The 22,562-nt window shown below is 40.7% G+C and overlaps 1 protein-coding gene across 3 annotated transcripts in view; it reads right to left on the bottom strand.

Annotated features, from left to right (window-relative positions):
• MAP3K13 (mitogen-activated protein kinase kinase kinase 13) overlaps window positions 1-22,562 on the bottom strand; it is a 164,077-nt gene that overhangs the window by 5,828 nt on the left and 135,687 nt on the right. For all 3 annotated transcript variants that reach the window (XM_058556169.1, XM_058556170.1, XM_058556171.1), the window contains 8 exons: window positions 21,854-22,045; window positions 18,522-18,680; window positions 16,799-16,957; window positions 16,025-16,133; window positions 8,604-8,713; window positions 7,719-7,835; window positions 6,591-6,728; window positions 1,848-2,634 (listed from right to left, as the gene is read on the bottom strand). In XM_058556169.1, the coding sequence (XP_058412152.1) occupies window positions 1,848-2,634; window positions 6,591-6,728; window positions 7,719-7,835; window positions 8,604-8,713; window positions 16,025-16,133; window positions 16,799-16,957; window positions 18,522-18,680; window positions 21,854-22,045 (1,771 nt within the window). The remainder of the gene's footprint in view (window positions 1-1,847; window positions 2,635-6,590; window positions 6,729-7,718; window positions 7,836-8,603; window positions 8,714-16,024; window positions 16,134-16,798; window positions 16,958-18,521; window positions 18,681-21,853; window positions 22,046-22,562) is intronic.

The following is a 22,562-nucleotide window of genomic DNA, read 5'->3' on the forward strand; positions in this document are numbered from 1 at the left end:
TGGAAGGCTGGGCAAGTGTCCTGTCTGAGAAGATGATCCTCCCTCACAGGGAAGATTCCATCTCTCTTCAAGGGCATAAGAACAGCCACACTAAGATCAACTGTCCTTACCCAGAGCATCATGATGCACTGTACTACTGCAATCCCTTGTGAGGTGGGTAATTGGGTCCAAGTAATGTACTAAAGATTGAGGATAATTTACTTTTCAAATCCGTTGTAAAATACTGTCACTCTTACCCATTTGTATTCTGATATGCTTTTTGAGTAAGAGAGACAGGGATGAAGTGACTCTGGCTGCTGAGATGAGCACTTTACCCTAGGAATACCCGCGGGAGTGTATCTCAGTAAAGAGAAGTTGAACTGCTCTGTGAGGGTGCGGTTCTAATGAGGCCAAATGTATTAGGTGTGTGTTCTGTGGCCTGATGCCACATAGATGGCATCAAAATGGCAGGAGGATGATTAAAAGATACACGTTACTTGGGAGGGGACTGGGGAATGGGGTGATTGCTAAAGTGTTCAGGGTTTCTTTGTGGGGTGATGAAAATATTCTAAAATTGGTTGTGGTTGATGGTTGCACAACTCTGTGCATAAAAGCACTAAGTGGTACACTTAACGGGATAACTATATGGTAGATGAATTATATCTTGATAAAATTGTTATAAAAAAATATATGTTATTGGCCGTAGGGGTGGTGGGAGCAGAGAATGGACTAATCCAAATCCACTGCACCACCCAAAATGCAATTTAATATCTTGGAATTCTTAGTCAGCAACAGCACTGTATGTGGGGGAAGAAATACAGTTCTGAGACAGAAGCCCTCACCTTCAACTTCTTTTCTATTAAATGTCTAGTTGACCAAAACATGCTCATTTACATTTTAGACTCTTTCATTCCTTCAACTCAACTCCTGATGAATGGTGATGAGATGAAACAATACTTAGAATTGAGCGTTTACCATGTGCTAAACCCTTTTCATACATAATTTTATTTTTAACTCATTAGCAAGGCGAGCTAACATTTTTAGAAGGTTGCTATGTGCCAGATCCTCTTCTAAATGTTTTATATGTATTAACTCATTTAATCTTCACATCAACCAATGGGGCAGGGTCCCCTATTAGCCTCATTTTATAGACAAGTATATCAAGGTTCATAGAGGTTCTAAGTGGAAGAGCCTGGCTTTGAACTCAGGTCTGTCTGACTCCCAAGCTCGTGCTCTAACCACTATGGTAGGCTGCCTCCCAGCTAATACACCTCAGGCAGCCAGTGGGCAAGGAGGAGAGGAACAGGTTTCCATGACTGAGAACTGGCTGGGTCATGATGGATATTAATTAAGGCAACGTTTTCCAAAATATACTTTGAAGTAGGGTGAAACAGGTGAGGGAAATGCTGGATTACACAAGGTTACTGCATGATTTCTCAAAGCCTAGGATTTGTTAATGTGCCCTAGGAATCTCCAAGAGGGCACAGAGGATACTGTTTCCCAAACTTGTTTTATAATGGAATCCTTCCTTCTTGCAACATCCCTCAGGACTAGGCTACGGTAGTGGTTTCCCAACTATTTTGATTACACATCCTTAATATACATACGGTTATTTATCTATTTATAAATTATATACATTTGAATCAGTCCCCTGGTTCAGTAGTTCCAAATTGTATTCCCTAGTCCATCACTGAAGCAGTGTTGAAAGAAAGTATTTAAAGGAAAAGAAACTTCTATTTATGCTTTTGTTATCTCATCCTTTTACAAAATGTATACTGTTTATGTATGTTTTATAGTGCACATAACATGAGAGGCTCTGACAGTCCTTGAAGGCAGTGACACACACTGCTTTTGTCATTACAGCTCACCTTTTGAAGGGGCCTTGTTTTTCGAGGTAGCATTGGGGGGGTGATGTGATGAGGGATGCCGAGGGATGATGCAGACCTACAGCCGTTGAATTTGTTTTCTTCCAATTTCTCAGAACCTTGGGCATTTTCTGAGAGAGGATTGTGTGCTGGTGACTTGAAAAGGTCGGTACTCCTCCTCACTGGCTCAGCAGAGGGTACATCTAAGGACCCACACTGTTCTGGCCTGCATTGGAGGCAGGGGTCATAAGGGTCAGCCTGACAACAGTCCCAGGGGCCAGCCTGGCCGTTGTCAGGCTCAGAACTTCTCCAGCAATCTGCTGCCATGGCTGTGGAGATGAGGTCAGGGCTAGAGCCAGGCAACTGTCTCTGAGCATGGTTGCTGAGTGGGCTCCGCAGGGCTGCTGCCGGGCCAAAATACCTCAGGTTGTTGGCGCAGGTTGCAATGTCCTGTCCGTGCATATTGAGTCTGGGATGGTGACTCTGAGACATGGCAGGAGCGGGTTGCTGGTATTGCTGCTGCAGAGGATTATGGTGATGGGGAGAAGGGTACTGGGATTGAGCCTGCTGTAGATAAGTGGGGTGGGGCGAATTTTCTTGGGCTGGCTGGCTTTTCAAGATGGCTGCAAAGTCACTATGGCTGCCTCTGCTATTCCCTCGGCGGTGGCGTGGTTTGCTCCGATATCGGCTCTTGTTGCTTGAGGTGGACATTTTGGGACTTCCGGACAAAGGGGATGCAGTGGGAGCCACCTCCGTACTGGGGATACCTTCAGATCGCAACAGATCTGGCCTGGGAAAAAGAACAGGTTTGGTTTCAAACACATGAAAACGCATTCAAGTTTGGGGAAATGTATCCCAAGCCTTAAAATACACCGACCCTTTGAGTCAGCAGTCACACATTCAGGGATTTATCCAACGGAGATAATGGATGCGCACAAAGATGTATTTTTGAAGATGTTATGTTACAGTATTGTTTAAAATAGCAGAAAGTTAGAAACAACCTAAATGTCCCCTTATAGAGGATTTCTTTTATTCCTTTTGGGTTTTATTCTGTCCTTCACTTTCCAAGGTACTCAATCTCTTTTATTTATTTTTATTTTTTTTGTGAGGAGATCAGCCCTGTGCTAACATCTGCCAGTCCTCCTCTTTTTTTGCTGAGGAAGACTGGCCGTGAGCTAACATCCGTGCCCATCTTCCTCCACTTTATATGGGATGCTGCCACAGCATGGCTCACCAAGCAGTGCGTCGGTGCGCGCCTGGGATCCGAACCGGCGAACCCTGGGCTGCCGCAGCGGAGCATGTGCACTTAACCGCTTGCGCCACCAGGCTGGCCCCTCTCGATCTCTTTTAAATTCTAATTCTATCCTACAGGTTTCTTGATCTCTTCCTCATAATATCAGCTGTCAACCTAGTGCCAATATGCCACGGCATAGGCATGGGTGTTTGCCCATGATCAGAAGTCTGTCTGATGATAGATCTGGATAAATCCCATGAGGAATCACAAAAGACAGAGGTCTGGAATCAGAGGAAGAAACCTCAGGTTAATTAGGCAAGAGGCTAAATTCAGGAAGTATGGTCTAGACATGGTCTCCTTGAAGGCTGGGATTATGTCATATCCACCTTTGTATGTGAAGGACACTAGCAAGGAGTCTTGCTCATAGTAGGTACTCAAAAAATGTTTAAAGAAGAGGAGAAAAAGGTGTGGGGGCAGAGGAGGGGGAGATAGCACACAGCCCAAGAGGCTGAGCAAAGCCAGTAAGAGAAGGGCTCATGAGGAGTGACGCTGGCATTCTACCATGCTCCTAAAGGGAGGAGGTCCTCTCACAGCCATGTTTTCAAGTGCCCACTGGGCCAGTCATGCAGATCACGTGCAGGAGGAAGCCAGAGCCTGAACGTAAACCTTGCGTGCACCGACTCCAAGGCACATAGGTAAACAAGAAACAGTTTCTGAACTGATGAACTGATTCAGAATACCAGGTAGAATCACCACTTCCTTCCCACCAGGGAGTAGCCTCGCCTTCTTTGGGACTAGACAGACACAAATCAGCAGGAGATTTCAGAGTTGGAGGGCCTCCAATTTTTTTTTAAGAACAGAATCCTTCTCTCAAATGAATTATTATGAGAAGCCAGCATATAAAACAGACATAGTGGAATAGTTGAAGGGAGGTGGGAGAGCAGAAGCCCCTCTCTGCAGGGCTCCCCCTCCTCGTCCTCTCTACCCCTGCAGTAGCCCTTGAGACACCTCTAAGTCCTAGGGTGTCCCAGACCTTGCTTGGGAACCACAGACATAGTCTTGCCTCCACCTACGTGATGAGGAACCCAAAGCCCAGCAAAGTGGCCTATGGTCTCATAGCCTGTTACTGGTAGATCCAGACAAGAAGCCTCTCCTAATTTCCAGTCTGGCTTATTGGATAGTCAGAGCACAGCTTGAGAGTGCATACAAATTACTTGGGAGCTTGTTAAAATAATTGAGCAGGTCTGGGATGGGGCCTAAGAGCCTGCATTTCTAACATGCTCTCAGATGCTGCTGAACTGAGGACAACACTTTGAATAGCCAGGGCTCATAGGAGACTAGCAGGCATCAGGCAGTAGGAGATGGGTTTTTCTTTTCTTTCAGGAGAAGAACAGTTAAAGGCTTGTCTTAGCACAGAAGTTCCGGGTGTTTTTGTTTATAAGGTGGGTGGGGTATTGTGCTGCCATCAGCAGTGTCCTGTCTCAGATTCACAGTTCTATGGTCAGCTGGCTAACTTGTGCCACAGAAGTATCTGGATTGAGGAGGCCCTGGGGCTTTTATTGAGGCAAGAGAGAGCTCCAAGCCCAGTAACGGGCATCTACTTACACAGTAATCAGCTACGGTGGGCTCTAAAAGAGAGCTGAAGTGGAAGTGTCATAGGCAGGTGAAGGCTGCTTTTATTGAAGCTGGCAGTGCCAAAATCAGAGGATAACATTGATCTGGCACTTCACAGTTTACAAAACACTTTACAATATATAAAAAACTTGTTTCCTACTATTTCAATATCCATTTTACAGATAAGGGCACTGAGGGATCAGAGTGGTTAACTGGCTTGTGTCCATCACAAAGCTAGTAAGTGGCAGAACTCATAACTTGAACCCAAGTTTTTGGACACTAAGGAATAGTTCTTCCCCCATTCCAAGAGTTTCCTTGTTATGAGGTATTTAGACTATCTTACTGGACTACACTCACTTGTGACAGGCTTGGTGGATCCACAACTGAACTCTGACTCTCTTCTCTTTAGTCCTTAACCAAACACAGACTGAAACCTAGGCTAAAGGATAGAGGATGGTTTCTCCTCTCTGATCTCCTCAGAGATCACTGGACTTCTGACTTGATAATCATTGAACTGTCCAAATAATCCAAAACTTAAATCCTTCACGGGGTAGTCAATGGAAAGCACAGCTCTTCACAGCTCTAATACCCATTCCAGATTGCCTTCCGGACAAGTCCCTAGCGTGTTGACTAAGCATCTACTGGTGGTGTCAAACTCTTTCCCACATTTTTCTCACAGCCAAAATAAAAGTAAAGATGAGCGCATATTTTGAAAAATTAAACTGCTTTCTTCCCCAGTGATCTTAGTTTTAGCCGTGGGCAGAATGCAGGGAGGAGCCAGCCGGCGGACTCAGTCCCTAACCCGCACACCAAACACAGAGGCGTCGGGGTGCCAGAAGGTTTCGCTGGATGCTGTCTGAAAACAGTTTCTCAGAACTTGACCAGAAGATGGTCAGGCATAGCAAGCAAAAGCAAAATTGGAACTAATCCACGTAGCTCCTCGTTAGTAGTTTAGATTTTTCTGCTATGGCAGAATGGCCACCATTCTGAAAGCCTTAAACACATTTTGGGTTGCATTTTCTCATTACCTTTATTTTTACTGCATTTAGCTCAAGTCTCACTGCTGGCTCTACATCCCAGGTTTAGGGATATTTCTTTCCTTTACAGTAATTTAGCTGGAATGGTGTCAAACTCTCCGTTATTTGGGAGGAATGAGGCTGTGGCAGAGGTTGGTAATAAAAACTGGAAGAACATTCCAAGGTTAAGCTAACATAAGGAAAATGTGTTGTAATTAGGGGAAAGGGCAATTTTTTTTTTTTTAACTATTCAAAAACCCATTTTTTAGCACCTGTGATTTGCTAGGTGATTTCACATGTTATCTTATTTAAACTTCACAGAAGTCCCATGCAGGAGGGGAATGAGGGGAACCATATGGTTAGATGTAGGTCATTATCAAAGCCTCTGCCTTTGTTTTTGGTGGTGGATTTACAGGCACTTATTCCATTATTAAAAAGAACTAAATCAATAAATAAAAGTGGGATATGCATGGACCAATGTTGCATAAATCAAGAATTATGATTAACCCAATTCTGCGCAGTAGGGGTCAAAAATAGAAAAAGAAATCTCATGTGCTATGATGATACCATTTTACCCATGGGGTTGAGAGAGGTCAAGTGACCTGGCCCAAATCACACAGCTTATAATAGGCAAGGCCGGGATTTGAATCCAGGTCTGTCTGGCCCCCAGTTTATTTCTGTTTTTGCTATTCCACGCTAAGAAAATAAATACCTATGCCTCAGATAGTAAAGGTTAGATTCCTCGACTTCCTGCCTGTTTTATCTAGAGGCAAGTGTGCTAATGATGAGGAACAGAGTGCCACACCCACTATCATCTGATAATGTATTTTTAGGGGGATATTTTCCCATTTATCTGCATATCAGGTTGGTACCAGTTCCCACCGTTTGGTCTGCATCCCAGGTTTGTGAGGCATGCCCTTCCTCTTCATGAGTTTCTCCATGGCATTGGGGTGGATTATTGGACGGACAGGGTGTCGTTTGTAGGTCCCAGGATACTTCTTTTCCACTGCTTGCTCACGCCTGCAGAATGAAAGAAAAAGCCACATGTCAGTCACTATAGACAGAAAAGATGGGCAGAATGTTTTCAGAGGCTAATTCCACCCAGATTCTGGCCACACTTAACAGATACAGGCTATTTGAATAATAAGCCTGATATTCAGGTTAAAAAGGGAAAAAAAAAATACTAAATTCAAACTAATCTGACTTCACTGTGCTCTTCAGCTCACAGATGGACTCAGAGGCTGATCGTCCCTTCCCCAGCACACCTTGTGGGAGACACAAAACAATGGTAGAAGTCCTACTTATTTTCAGTTGCTGTTTTGCTCAGGACCCCAGGGTTTTCTTGTCATTATCAGAATTATCTTAAACCACTTTCACCAGCCACCTTACTTCCACAGTGGTCAATGAGCTCCCACTCATCCACACCGAGCTCTTCTTGGAATGAAGACCCCTTCTCTGAGCCATTCAGTGGGGTGAAGTTGCAAATGCCTGTCAAGTGCATGTTCCTCTATAACCAGCTTTGCAGCAACTCCATTCAACTGTAAACCTCACCGGGGGCAGGGACACGTGCACAGCATATCCCTTAATGAATGCTGGGTGAATGAATAAAATATCTGCCCGTTCTGGAAGAGCAGTACATTTCTGCTGATTGGTGGACCCAAATCAATAAGAACAGACAGTGGGCTGGATACAAATTTTTTTTTTTTTTTTGTGAGGAAGATCAGCCCTGAGCTAATATCCATGCTAATCCTCCTCTCTTTGCTGAGGAAGACCAGCTCTGAGCTAACATCTATTGTCAATCCTCCTCCTTTTTTTTTTTTTCCCCAAAGCCCCAGTAGATAGTTGTACATCATAGCTGCACATTCTTCTACTTGTTGTATGTGAGATGCGGCCTCAGCATGGCCGGAGAAGCGGTGCCTCGGTGCGCGCCCAGGATCCGAACCCCGGGCCGCCAGTAGTGGAGCGTCCGCACTTAACCGCTAAGCCATGGGGCCGGCCCTGGATACATACTTAATGAGCTCCTTTTCCCGCATTTCTAGTTGCAGCATGATGGCACTCAGTTCCATGTATAAATTATTAGCTCGCTCAAGTTTTCTCTCATAGTGTTCACGAATATCCAAAGCATGCCTATCAAAGAAAACACAGGATCAGCGAAGCTGACTAATTTGGGGGAGGACAAAGGACAGCTCTAATGAAATAAGAACCAGGATGGTTTATCTCAAAAGCATTTCTCTGAGGGCCCTCTAAATTTAAGGTTCCCTTGTCCAATGCAATGATTCAGACAAGATGGAGTGGGAGATGGGAAATCCAAGCTCTCCACTTGGTTTATCTTTAAGGGCCACATCTTGCCATATAGAATAGCCAGGAGGGCCAGAGATAAAATCTGAAGGTGATCTGTGTATAATTTGTAGACTTTGTGTCATGTCGGCAATCTCCTAATAAGAATACAGAATAATATATGTTAATGAAATATGCAGCTAGAGCTGACACCATGATCACTCATTTATACTTATCCATGGCATAGATCCTGCCTAATATAGTGGTTATCTACAACTATGTCTTGTATCCCATAATAGATTATAAGCATCTTGATACCAGGGACCACATCTTATAAATTTCTGGCCTTCCATGGCACCTAGGACAGGGGCTGAATGAACAAATAGTGTCGCTCCAGGAATTGCAGAGATGTAATAAAGGAGGATGACAGACTTGGGGGAACAGGATAAGACAGAGATACAAAGGAGGGCTAACTTTTAGGGCAACTTTTAAAGAGAATAACAATAAATAGCAGAGGTGAAAGGAGTGTAGAAAGTGCAATGGTGATTCACAAAGAGGGTTCCTGCTAATATCTGAAGACCGGGGGACGAGAAGGTGGAGAAGGAGAGATCAGCTGACCTGAGCTCTTCTCTGCGCCTTCGAATCAGTTCTTCATCTAATCGGTGTATACAAGTTCCTTCACTTTTGATCTTCTCAAAGTGTTTTTTCACTTCTTCTCTCCATTCAGCCTGGGGGAGGACAAATTAAATTTTGTTAATATTCTAGGAGTTTCAATCCCTGATGTAACCATAAGATCATGTACAAGATTTTTTTTCCTGCATGGTTCTACTGTAGAGCCTTACAGAATAGATGCTTAATACCTATTGGTTGACAGCAAAATATCTCATGCTGGAATATCTGCACACTCCACCCCACACCTCACTCCATTTTCTGTATTTAGTCCAACATGTGATGCTGCCTCTTTTCCAGTTTCCTTGCAGTACTGGCCACCAGAAACATCACAGCTGGCATATTAGCCATCACCTCTGGAAGAAAAGAGCTCAATTTTAAGTCAAGATGATGGCCGAGAGAGCCTGGCCAGAAAAATCAGCTCTGATAACCATATGGTACACGTATGTGTCAGTGAGACTATGATCATCTTTACAATTGGCACCAGAATTATTCTTGGGCTTTGTTTAGGAATATATCTTGAGAAAATATTTGGAGTAGAAGACCCAAGGGGCATGAACAGCAGGAGATGGGAATAAAAACACAGGAAATTATACAGGAATTTAGGGTAAGGGAAAGAATAGAAAAAGAGAAGGAGGAGGAGGAAAAAGAGCATGGCTAAACAATTTTGTAGTCTGACAAAATTTTTAGGACAGGGATGGATGTCTAATATGTGATTTAAGTTGTTCAAAATGTAAGCTTCTTCCAATTTCCTAAAGCTTTAGTAAAGTCTCTGACATTCACTTTGACTTTGGATGAATGTTTTTGTTTATTTGTTTTGTTTTTTTAGAAATGAAGGAAAGATGCTGACCTTCATGTTTGAGTCAATGACAGGACAAAGATAAAGGAACAACCATAAGACGGTAGGGATGGGGGCCAGGAATTCTAGGAAGGCAGAGCCAGATTGGCCATGAAATTATAAATCTCCCAGGAATTCACAGAAGTGTTAGAAAGGATATTGGACTTTCCACAGGGCATGGAATTTCAAGTGAATTTTATCTAAATTTTAAGGGGCAGGAAATCTCTGCTGGAATATGGTCTACAGGCAGTTTCTAGAAAAACAGCTAAAGGAGATGTTTCCTCACATTATGTGTATACTACTGTCCCAAGAAGCTAATGAGATTAAGATAATTTCCAGTGAATGCTAGATGTGTAACTAAATGTTTCTAATTGTATAATCTTCCTCTAGATCTATTCTATTATCTTTAGATTCATGTTAAAAATGATCTCTCTAGATCATAGAGAAAGTTATGCTTAAGTAATTGTGAACTTATAGAAGGTTTCTCCCCAAAGTTTCTATTTCTCATTTATTTTTATAGAGGAAATTATAATTATTTAGAAACTGATCATCCTGTTTATAATATGCTAGATCTTCATCTATATATATGTCTGTCAACTGACCATTCGAGAGAGATTTCTGTCAGTCAGCTGACCTTCGGGCACCAAACCTGCCAAATACCATCAGGAAGCCAAGCCCCAGAATGTACTACCCATTGTTTGGTAACAGTCTTTGACAGTATCTAAGCAGTAAATGCAGGTTTGGTTGAGCCCCAGGTAATGCTGTTTTCTCAGTCAACAGATCAGAGGTATGAAGTAGGAAGAGTATTTGAGCTTTAAGAGGCCAAAGATTGACAATCAAGAGTTGTTGGACCAAAAAAGGATAAGAGAGAGGGCCAAATTTGGGCCTTAAGGCATCCTCTTTTGTGCAAAAACATGTCAGTGGATCCTAGCACAATACTTACAGAAGGGGACCAGGAAAAGGAATACCTCCCTCTGGTGGTAAGGAATCAAATATCACAGATCAGATTTTTTTAATTCTGGAGGAAATAAACCTCCTGATAGCTTATGGGAGTGGGAAACTTAAAGAGAACCTTCTGAAGATTCAAACCTAATAAGAAAGTAGATTTTCAAAAAGAGGTTCCCTCCTGTGAAGAAGGCACAGGAAGTTGGGAAAACGCCAGGTACTGATTAACAATGTTTTTTCCCCAAAGGTATCGTGTAACTGGTAGATGTTAATTTTGGAGTTCCATCACATATACTTAGAATTTTTATGTAATTGAGTTCCAGTTTGCACTTAATCTGCAATTCAGACATGTCTCGGCATATCTGAAGAAATGGAGGGTGGGCAAGTCGGAAGCCAATTTGCAGAGAGACTGAGGAGCCTCTGAGAGAAAACACGTTATGAGGGAAGGAGGACTCTTGTATGAGTTTGACCTATAACAAAGCCACCATCTTAGGAGCAGAGAGGCATTTCTCATTTTCACTAAAATACCTGTAAAACACTGGGTCACAACCAGCACTATTCTGTTACCTTTGACAAAGTGTAACCACAGGGAAAGGAAGAGTTCATTGTGTGAGCAGGACAACGTGCAGCTTTGGAGTCTTGAGAAGTCCAGAGCTTCAGTTACACCAAGAAATAGCAGCTCTCAGTGGGCGATGGCAGGGCCTTAAGGATATGGCAGCATCCCCTGGATGCCTGGTGGGGACTGCAGTCTTTTAGGAGGAAAGAGTGCTAACCAATAAAGCAACACCCAGCAGATGCTAGGCGGGAGACTGCTGTGTCTAGTCAGAGTCAGTGAAAAGCACAGCAGACATTAATAATGAGGCTATTTAAGATCCCCACTCTTCATTGGGGATTCCCCCAAAAATGTATGTGGGGGGTGGAAGGGAGGAAGTAGAAGGTACTTCACAAGGTACTTAAGTCCTGTGTAAGCAGGTAAGGGAAAAATCCAGTAACACTTGGGTTATTACCATTAGTGGGATCCTCTGTATGTCCAGATAAGGCCTGGGAAAGGCTATAACATTTAGGTTTCTGTCTTCTGCAGTCTTCCAGATATTCAGTCAGAAGACTGAAGCTCTAGCACCCAAACCTTGCTTCTTTTCTCTCCCATAATATAGATATCAAATGAAGTTGAATTGACAGATGAATGGGTAAACAAAATGTGGTATATCCATTCAACAGAATATTATTCAGCCATAAAAAGGAATGAAGTTCTGACACATGCTACAACATAGATGAACCTTGAAAACATGCTAAGTGAAACTGAAAACCAGACACAAAAGGACAAATATTAAATGATTCCACTTAAATGAAATATCTAGAGTAGGCAAATTTATAGAGACAGAAAGTAGAACAGAGATTATCAGGGGCTGTGGGGAGAAGGGAATGGGAAGTTAATGCTTAATTGGGTAATAAAAAATTTTGGAAATAGATAGTGGTGACAGTTTCACAACATTGTGAATGTAATTTATGCCTCGGAATTGTATTCTTAAAAATGGTTAAAATGGCAAATTTTATATTATATATATTTTACCACAATTTTTAAAAAGTCAAGAAAGAAGTTGAGCCAGTTCCAACCTAGCTTGAGGAATAGAGAAGCAGGATGCTGAGGGGCTAAGTAGGGGGAAATCATAGATTCTGAGTTACAAAAGCCTTAGACGTCTTCAAGTCCAACTCTTGAGCGGCACATGAGTCCTCTTTACTGCCTCCCCAGGTATCAGTGCCCAGCCTCTGCCGAAGCACCTACTTGCTCATGACGAGATGACTCTTAACGCAGCAGTCTGTCCCTATAATGAGCTTAGTGTCTCTGCAACTCCCAGAATCTGCATTTCTGGGTGGGCACAGTGGCCCTGAAAAGGAAGCTAGAGTGGTGCAGAGGGTGGAAGAGCTTAGCATCAGGGCACATGAGCCCCGTGCAGCTGGGATCCGGGACTGGGCTAAACTGTTCTCTGGAGACTGATATCAAGTGTAATTGAATACCAGGAGCAATAATTGCCTACGCGGAGAAATGGGTTATTGTCTAGGAATGAAGCAATAGCTTTGGCAGAATCTAATATTGTACTGAAATTGGTTATTTTGTTCATCTGTTCTATATATGTTGCATCTTTATACATGTGCTGTTGATGAGAAACAGATGAAACATTTTCTCTCAGCAAGGAGTCAGCTGGGCTCTCGGCAGCACTTTTGACTGACAGTTTGGGGAGAAGGTGGAAAACAACCATTGACTGATAACTGACGCTGAGAGGATTGTGTCAGCAGGCAGGAGGAGGCGAGGCCTCAGGTACAAGACTGCTACGGAAAGGCAAAACCATGTGCCAAACAACCAGTTCTTCCCCACTGGGGGAGGATAAAGTCAAAACACAATTAATAGGAGTTCCCTAGCTGCCATCCTATCCATCTCAGGGTTCATCAGACAAGGTACCCAGAAGGGCTGGCCCAGTGGTGTAGTGGTTAAGTTAGTGCGCTCCACTTCAGTGGCCCGGGGTTTGCAGGTTCGGATCCCAGGCGTGGACTATACCACTCATCAAGCCATGCGATGGCAGCATCCCACATACAAAATAGAGGAAGACTGGCACAGATGTTAGCTCAGGGCCAATCTTCCTCACTAAAAAAACAAGAAAAGAAAAGGTACCCAGAATGTAATAACCCAAAGGATGCTTATTTTTATAGCTTTGTGGGAGGTGAGTAATAACATCTTACAATCCAACAGTTCTTTACAGTTTACAATAAGTACTCTTGCATTGTTATTGTCTCATTTGATCCTCACCAAAACTCCACAAGCAAGGGAAGATAAGATTATCTTCATTGTTTAGATAAGTAAGCAGAGGTTTAGAAAAATTTAGTGACTTATCCAAGATCAAAGGACACGGGTTTCGGCTAAAGGTCTGTTGTTTTTCCCAGATCTAGTTAGTTCATAAATACTTTATTATTGTTAGCCAGAGATGGTCTGTTAGTTCATAAATACTTTATTATCTTTAGCCAGAGATGGTCTGAATTTCAGACCCAGAGACAAATCAGCTTGTAAGTACTTGAAAAATCCTAGGAGCTAGCAAGGAGAGCAGATTTGGGGCTATTTAAGGAGAGGTAAAATTCTATGTTGGGAGAAAAATGTGGAAGAATTAATGAATATTAAAAGATGTCCAATGTACTAAGTTTTCCCCTTCCCTTCCTTCTCCTCCCCTTCCTCTCCCTTTCATATTCTTGCTCCAAAAGAACCTTTTCTTTTCTGAGTTCAATTTGAAGACTGCATGTATTGATAAAAGTAAGTTCATACAAGTGCAGATACCAACTGTGGGTGCTTAGTTGCACTACACGGTGCTTTGCATATGGCGGGGGCTCAGAAAATTTGGCACTGGCTTCAGAAGTGATACTCTGGGAGCACTCAAGCAAAATTTGTTTAGAATTTGAAGTTTTCCAAGTATCTGCAGTTACACTGTCTCAACGGCTTGCAACTTAGTCGTCTCACGAAAAATTATGGTATGTATAGTTTTATTGTAAAGGAAGCAAAGCTGTGACTGCAACCGTATCCTAAAGTTTTGAAAGATTTCCTAGAGTGTACTCACTATTATTCCTTCGTTTCACAAAAGGGCCTAAGTCTTTTTCTGAATACTAACAGAAGAAGATATTTGACAGATTTTTTTATCCAGAGCTCCACACCTACATGTATTTGAATATATAGGCAATAGTTTTAATAGTTCTAATGGAGTTTATCTGAATGTATATCAAAGAACATAGGAAATGGCATGAAGTCAACCTCCTACCTCCTCTTATTTTCTCTAAAATGAAATACTTTACTTACATAATACTTCCTCAGAAACACTAAAAAACTATAGGGGTAAGCCTGACTATATAAAGACACAGTTGTGGGGAGAGCTAAGTTTGTGGATAGTAGAAAGTGTGTTGGAACTTGGAGAACAGGATAAGAGTCTCTGATTTATCATTACTTAGAAACTGCAAAAAACCTTGCGCCTTTATTAGGATATTCCCCAAAGTCTGATGCACAGAGTGTCTGTTTATCAGATGCCAAGGAAGCAAGTACTCCAAGCCCCGGGTCGGGACAGGTAGAAAAGCATATGTGAAGACTGGCTTAACTCCCAAGAGTGATGATGCCTCTCCCAGTCCAGTATCTTTTTCTAACACATACTTTCCTGGTAGGTAAACTCAGCACCCACTGGAGACGGGGGGCTACAAGGGGTAGACTGAGACACCAATTGGTAATAAAATGTCTTTTCTGAGAATGAATCTTTGAAATGATACTGGAAGTCAATGTGGAGATGGAATTCATCTTACAAAAATTCATTTTAGAAACACAGTAACACGAAGTGAGACAAAGCTATACGAGAAAAAATTAGGTAATACTGTAGTTAAATTCTGCAAGCATAAAGCTGTAATTTAGGATCATCACATTTACTTCAGAAGCCATAGTTTCATCCCATTTTACTCCTTGTGCTATTGCCTGGGTCTGGTAGGGATAAGGACCTCCCGTATACTTACCTCCCACCACTCCCCATCCATATTGATAGTATTAGACCACCAAGCCTTATGACATTTATAGCATTTTTATTTAGTAGTCACAAATTCTTCCCCTCTCTGCACCCATGCCCTTACAATGTGCGTGGCAGATTCTCTCGTCAAGAGGTGAAGTCTATTTTTCAATCTGGGTTCGCCTATGACTTGCTTTGGCCAATGAGATACTAGCACCACGATGCACACACAGGCTTGAAAATCTTGAGCACTGGGGCTTGCTCTCTTGCTGCATTTGTTATCCTGAGAATACCACGTGAACAAGCCAAGCCCAAGCTAGCCTGCTGAAGGATGAGAGGCCACCTGGAGGAGAACTGAGCTGCTCTGGCTAAGAGCCAGCCAATCTCCAGACTTGTGACTGAGGCCTTCTAGAACCTGCCAGCCTCCCAGCGACCTGGCAACTGACTGCAGACATGTGAGTGAGCCCAGTAAAAGCCAGCAGAAGAACCGCCTCGCCCAAATTGCCCACAGAACTGTGAGCTAAACAAAAGCTTATTGTGTTAAGCCGTAAGTTTTCGGATGGTTTGTAATGCAGTAAAGGCTAACAGATACATTAAATTATATCTTATTTGGTGCTACTGGGTGACGCATAAAGTTAGAGAAAAGGTTCTCTCTGGGTCTATCATGGGCTCTCTCTGGGATTTCACTTCCTTCCTCTGTACGTTAGCTTTTCTACTTCAAGGAAAGCAATACTTTCATGAAGGTCAGCAGTAATTCTAATTCACATATGTGTACATTACAGATTTCATATCCTCTTTTCCTCTTCAACACTTTCATCAGATCCCACTAGGAGGATGACATTCTGATACATGTTATTTTCCAATGAGATAATAATATATGTTAAGTGCTTAAAAACTCCAAAACGTCATACGTGTGAGGTATCATAACTATTGTTTCACAATGAATAGAGTTAATTAATGTAATTGTTATAAGAATTAGAATGGCCTCTTCTAAGAGTTACTCTTTCTCATTGAGAGTTCCCTGTCTCTCTGTTCAGTGGCACCTGGTAGGAAGTTTCCAGACTTACCTGAGACTTGAAGTAAGTTTCTTGTGGGGTGGCAAGTACGTCTGCAGATGCGATGTCTAAATGCATGAGTGTCTGCCGAAAAGAAGGTCGGTTGCGAGGTTTACTCTGCCTAAAAGTGAAAAAAAAGACAGCTTGAGCATTTCATAAGTTGTGTCCAGGAGGATAAAGATTCTATTCTACTTTGTGGAAAACATTTTTGACTCCACGCATGGCTATATCTCAGGCAGTGCTGGTGCACTGAAGAGCAAAAGGAAGATGTAATTATGAGATACCTCTAATGATGAAATGGAAATTTCCAGAATCAGTGACTTGTTTGATAATAATGATCCCTTAGGAGTGGCAAAGTAATAATAGCTACCATTTACTAAGGCCTACTATTTCAAGATATAAGAAATTCTTTTTTTTTTAATATAATTTTATTTATTTATTTTTCCCCCCAAAGCCCCAGTAGATAGTTGTATGTCATAGCTGCACATCCTTCTAGTTGCTGTATGTGGGACGTGGCCTCAGCATGGCCAGAGAAGCAGTGCATCGGTGCGGGCCCGGGATCCGAACCCGGGCCGCCAGCAGCAGAGCGCGTGCACTTAACCGCAAGCCACGGGGCCGGCCCAGAAATTCTTTATTTATAAATACCTCCAAGGCTCCCAGTCTTGATACTACCAAGTGATTCACTCCAAATACACATTATAGACTTCCCTGCAGCTTTAGAGAAGTTTTAAATATGGTTTTGAGGAAGAAGATAAAAGAGAATATTGGGAGAAATATATTTCTTACCATGTCTGTTTCATGAGGATTTTGAATCCATCAGGGCAAGTGGAAGGAACCGGAAGGTGTAGGCTATTGCTTCCAACACCCCAAATAATGGCTGAAGAGTCTACATCTTTGTAAGGGATCTCTCCTGTCAGCAGCTCCCAGAGCACCACTCCAAAAGACCTACAGCAGTACCAGGACAGGTATGGAAGACATTTCAGAAAGACTGATTTGTATTTTAGTTCTTTATTAATTTCTAATCAAATATATACCCAGTTTTAAAATTCTAATACTGCTGTAAGAAAAACAGAAACAGCCAAGTAAACTCTGAAAAAAAAAATCAGTAACCAACACTGCCAGATATTAAGACATATTATAATTAATCCTGGTGCATGAATAGACAGCCAGAGTAATGGAATGGAATACAAAACCAGAAATAGGTCAAACACATATAGGAATTGAGTATTTGATAGAAGTGACATCTCAAATCAGTGGAGAAAAATTGATTATTCAATAAATGCTGTTGAGACAACTGGGGAAAAAATTAAATCTATACTTCATCTTACATCAAGATAAATTCCAAATGAACTAACAATTTAAATGTGAAAAATTAAACCACAAAAATCCTGAAAGACACATGGGAATTTTTTTTTAATAATCTTAGAGTGGTAAAGGTTTTTCTAATTACGAAATCCAGAAGCCATAAAAGGAGAGATTGATAAATTAAACTGCGTTAAAAAAAAAATCTGGCATGGAAAAAAAACTCCACTATAAGCAAAATAACAAAATGTGGAAAGTATCTGTAATTCACATACACAAAAGGCTAATCTCCTTAATATATATAATACACTTATAAATTGATGAGAATAAAGATCAGAGAGCCTAGCAAAGGATAAGAATATCTCACAAATAAGAAATTACAAATGGTTTGTAAACATATGAAAAAAATGTACTAGCTTACTTATAAGAAGAGGAATGCAAATGAAAACTGCACCTAAGATACCATTTTTTTACCTATATGATTGGCAAAAGTCCAAAAGTTTAACACATTTTGTTGGTGAGACTGAGAAAACACTCTTATACATTTCTGTTGGGAACATAAATTGGTGTAATCCCTAATGAGGACACTTTGGTATCATTACCCAAATTACAAATGATCCCACATTTCTACTTTATCTTATTTACTCTGCAATTTTAATATACACTATTATTTTGGTTTTAAGCATAAAAGTTATTAGTAGCCCATTTTAAGGACGGAAGAAAAGAAACTGCTACTGTTAATAGCAAAGATTTGTAACCTCAGAGGAAAAGTTGATAAAACGCATAACCATATCACAGCAAAGGACGTCACTGATATACACAATGATGGTCTGAGTCACCAAGAACAGGTAAACTTTGTTTAGTGTATTTTATTTAAGAAGGTGAGAATTATGTAATACATTTCAGAAAGACTTTTATACTAAATGTTTATTTGAAGTAAATTTTCCATTTTCCAGAAAGTTCAGCATATTCTCTGAGGGCCCCAAAACTGATGACTTACTGAATGGGATTCACCCTAATTCCTCTCCCAATCCTTCCTACCAAGTATCATCATATTGGGTAGTACCTCAGATAATATGAAACTGAAATCAACCAGAAGTGAGTAACATTAAAGAATATTTTGGGAAAGTAGAGTGTTGAAGGAGGAAGGTGCTAATAGGGTGAAAGTGGGAAAAGGCTTTCTAGTTGGCACAGTAGTGCTGCTCACCATATATCAACTTTCTCAGAGACAGGTTCATTGCGTATCACCTCTGGCGCCATCCATGCGACTGTGCCAGCAAAGGACATCTTGGTACTTTTATCGCTGAGTTCCTTAGATGTACCAAAATCTGAAATTTTGACTGCATCTGTGTGAGTCACTAAAACACTTTAAAAAGAAATAAAGAAAACATCCAGGTCATTAGTACTAACGAAAACCATGACTCTGGCAACTGAAGATTTTTTTTTGCTGCCTCCTACCTGGTAGAATTCAGTTTGCGAGTTCCAACATTACTGGGGCGTTAGCTATACACTAGAAACAGCATCACTCATACTTGTGAGGCAGCATAGCATACAGTGGGCCTTTTACACCCGGTTTTATCCTGCCTCCACCACTTGCTAACTGTGTGATCTTTGCCAAGTTACTTAATTGTTCTAAGCCAGTTTTCTCATCTGGAAGATGGAGACAATTCAGGTCACAGTATCTTATCCACAATTTAAAAATGCAAAAAGCTCTGAAAACGGTGCATAAATATTTTTTTCCTATGTATAAGGCAAACTCACTTTATCCCACTTTGTGTGACTGTCATAGGTTTTGCTACAGATATATGAATGTGTCTGATTATAAAGTGTTGCCCCAGACTTTGCTGGGGCTGTAAGGTAATGCACTATGTTACCTTTCTGAAATCATCGGACTCCAAGAGTTTTGGATAAGGGATTATGGGCTTGTAATAACGGCCATAGAATTTTTGTTTGAATTAAATGAGGTAAGATACGTAAAGCATGCATGCTCAGTAAATATTGGTTTCCACCCTTGCTGGTCTCAGACAACCCACTAAGAAAAACACTTCTTTTAAAACACTGTTTAATCATGGCCAACTGAAATCAGGCATGGGACCATGACACTAGGGATTCATTACATTAAAAGGCTAATAAGTATGCTGGGATTCCACTAATGTTGATAAGGAGAAGCAGGAATAAATTTAAGCTTAAGTAGATTCCACACAAGTCATGTTTTACTTTTCACAGTAGTTATCTGAAATGCGACCTGGGGCACGCTGCTTTTGTTAGCCTGAAGATGAATACAATCTGGTACCAGTCAAATCCAAAGTATTAACATCTCACACACTAAACTGAGTTTACTTGCAATAACCTGTTTAAAACTTTAGAATGTTGATGAGTTAGGGTTTCAGAGGCTTAATGATATTGAGACCTATTTTTAACAATAAGAAGGCTAATAGTCAAATAAGATCAGAATTGAGGTGGCTAGAAAACAGAAAACTTCCCAATCTATCTCCTCCCTTCTCTGTTTGAATCAGGGACCTCACATTTGTCCCTCTCCCTGCCAATGTCAAATGGTTCTCTATTTACCAGACAGTTCAGGGCTTACAATTGCTTTAGGATACCTACATCCACATCCTACTTTTGGTTTTGCACCTGATATGTAAAACTTACATAATTTAGGAATTTTGATTTAATGGTGTTAGTCTTGGTGAAAATGTATAAGGATTAAAATACCACAGGATATCTGAAATAATTGGAGAATTGATGAAACTCAGAAAAGGTGATAAGCCCCTAGAAAGAAGAACACTAGAAACTTCCTCTTCTGCCTCTTTTGTGCTGCTCATTATGGGACCTGTTGGCATGACAAGAGGGAATGGACGTGCGAGGAGACTAAAGAAGATATGATGTTGGAACTTTTGTGAAATCTTCTTTGAGACAAAGTTGGCATCACAGAGCCTATGATTTAACGTAGGTAATTAAATCTCTCTTTACAGCAAGCCAGATTGATCTTCGTCTTCTCAAAGTTATCTTGGAACCCAGAGAGGCCACAGCTGCCGGGGGCTCGGGTGGTACTGATAACAGAGAGAAAGGCTTACTGGGTAACCAACTTATTACTCTAATCTTTAAATGACAGGAGTTAAAGAGAGTAGTATGTGATTTTATATATTCTAAAATTTCCTGACTTTGTCCTCTAAAACTAATTCTCAAGGAGAACAAGGTGGCTAAGGAGGAGACCATTCAAAGAAGCCTTTGGCAAGTATTTATGTACTTTATGTGTATGTAGCGATGACAAAAGGAGCAGGTTGTGTTGAGAATGTGAACAGAAGGAATGAACACTATAATAAAGTTTATATGCAAGTAAAGCAAGGAGGAAGTTGTTCATGAACTAATGTAATAAACATTGTTGAGAACTACAGTAATAAATAAGAGCTGCTTGAAGTTTATAATCAAGGACTGATTTGTATCTTCCACGGAGAAGAGGCAGGATTCATTGTGAATCCCTCACCTTCACATGATGATAGAATGCAGTGCTCTTTGCTCGAAAAGTTCTGGGTTCAAGTCCTGTCTTCATAACTTTGGGCTCTAACTTGTTCCTTATATAAAATAAGAATAATGCTACTAGCTGCGTCTATTCCACACAATTTTTTCCAAGATCAAAGCAGATGTTATAATGGATATTAAAAAATGTTGTAAACAATGAAAGCACTATACAAATATGTTTTTGAAAAAAGATTAATTCTTCTCTGGTTCTCTAAACCAAGATGTGATAAGAAATAATAAAAATAATTTTTAAAAATAGGAGCTACGCTGAAATATACCATTTTATCAATTCCTTTCTTTCCTTCACGCAATTTGGGGAACTGAATACACACTCCTCTTAAAGTGATTATTGGTAGCCAAAGAATCATTTTGAAAACAAAGATTACTAGAAACAGCTCTGCTTCTCTTAAATGACCAGTTTATATTAGCTTATGGACATTGTGAACCTTGTAACTCTTTATTTTCTTCTTTGCCTAGACTCTAGGAAGCTCAAAGCCAAATATGAAGTCCACCTCCAAGGACTGCACAGAATATTATGGCACACACTTTGTGAACAAGCTTTAGTTCTAATGTTTTTATTTTCTCTTTGCCTCTGTTTCTTATTCATCCATTTTTATCCTGTTGTATACATTTCTGAAACTCAGTTTAAAAAATTGTTTTTTTGGGAACACATTTGGAAAACAACAAATCAAGTCTTCAAGTGGGAAAGTTTGGCATTAATTATCTGAGATGATGGAAAGTGAATACTTCAGTTAATAATGAATTTTGTTTCACAGTTTTACCATTAAAAAGCAACAAAAACGGGAAACCAGTGTCAGGTGCATGGACATACCTGCCATATAGTACGTAAGTAGGTCAACAATAATTCCCAAAACATGCAAACAGAATTACCCACTGTGCTGACTTAAACTGAACTGAAAGCAAGATGTCTAAAGACATCAACTATGGCTGATAAAATTCCTTATTTATAACAAAGCAATAAAACAAAATGGCCAAAAAACTAGCTCCAGAACTCACTTAGGTGATTTGAGATCACGATGAATAATTTTATGGAGGTGCAAATAATTCATTCCACTTGCAATTCCCGTGGACCAGTCCACTAGCAGTCGAGGCGTGATCTTCCTGCCAGCTCGCAAAACCTCGTAGAGCTGTCCATGGGCACAGTATTCCATGATGATACAATAGCATGGGGCCTGAGTACAAACACCTCTTTCAAGAAAACACAAACATGTATATAATACACACATACATACAAGCATACATGTATACATATTTATAGTTTAAGAATATTTAATAAATTTAATAAAGACCCGTTCTCTATCCATATTATTTTTAAAATGCATAGAATCTTTCCTGATTCTTAAATTACCATTAAAACCCCTCTAGTCTACAGGTTTCTCTATTACGCATACAGACAATTTCAGTTTGTTTTGGTCATTCCAGATATCTATATGCTGTGCTGTACCCAGTGCTTTTTCTGTGGGACCATTCCATTCTGGAACAAAGAGCACCCTTTCCTGAGACTTGTGTAGGCTGGATACTGTGTTGTTTTAGATTAAGAATAATTTAAATATCTTCCTTTTAAAATTAAATAGAGGGCTTTATATATAGTGTACAGAGAGAATGCAAATAAAATATTGCTATTTTTAATATTATTTGTTGAATTTTAAATTACTCAAATTTAAGATAACTAACTAGATTGAGGACCAAAAAAAGAGTCAATTTT

The sequence above is a fragment of the Diceros bicornis genome, chromosome 15 (genome assembly GCF_020826845.1).
Source record: "Diceros bicornis minor isolate mBicDic1 chromosome 15, mDicBic1.mat.cur, whole genome shotgun sequence".
Classification (NCBI taxonomy): domain Eukaryota; kingdom Metazoa; phylum Chordata; class Mammalia; order Perissodactyla; family Rhinocerotidae; genus Diceros; species Diceros bicornis.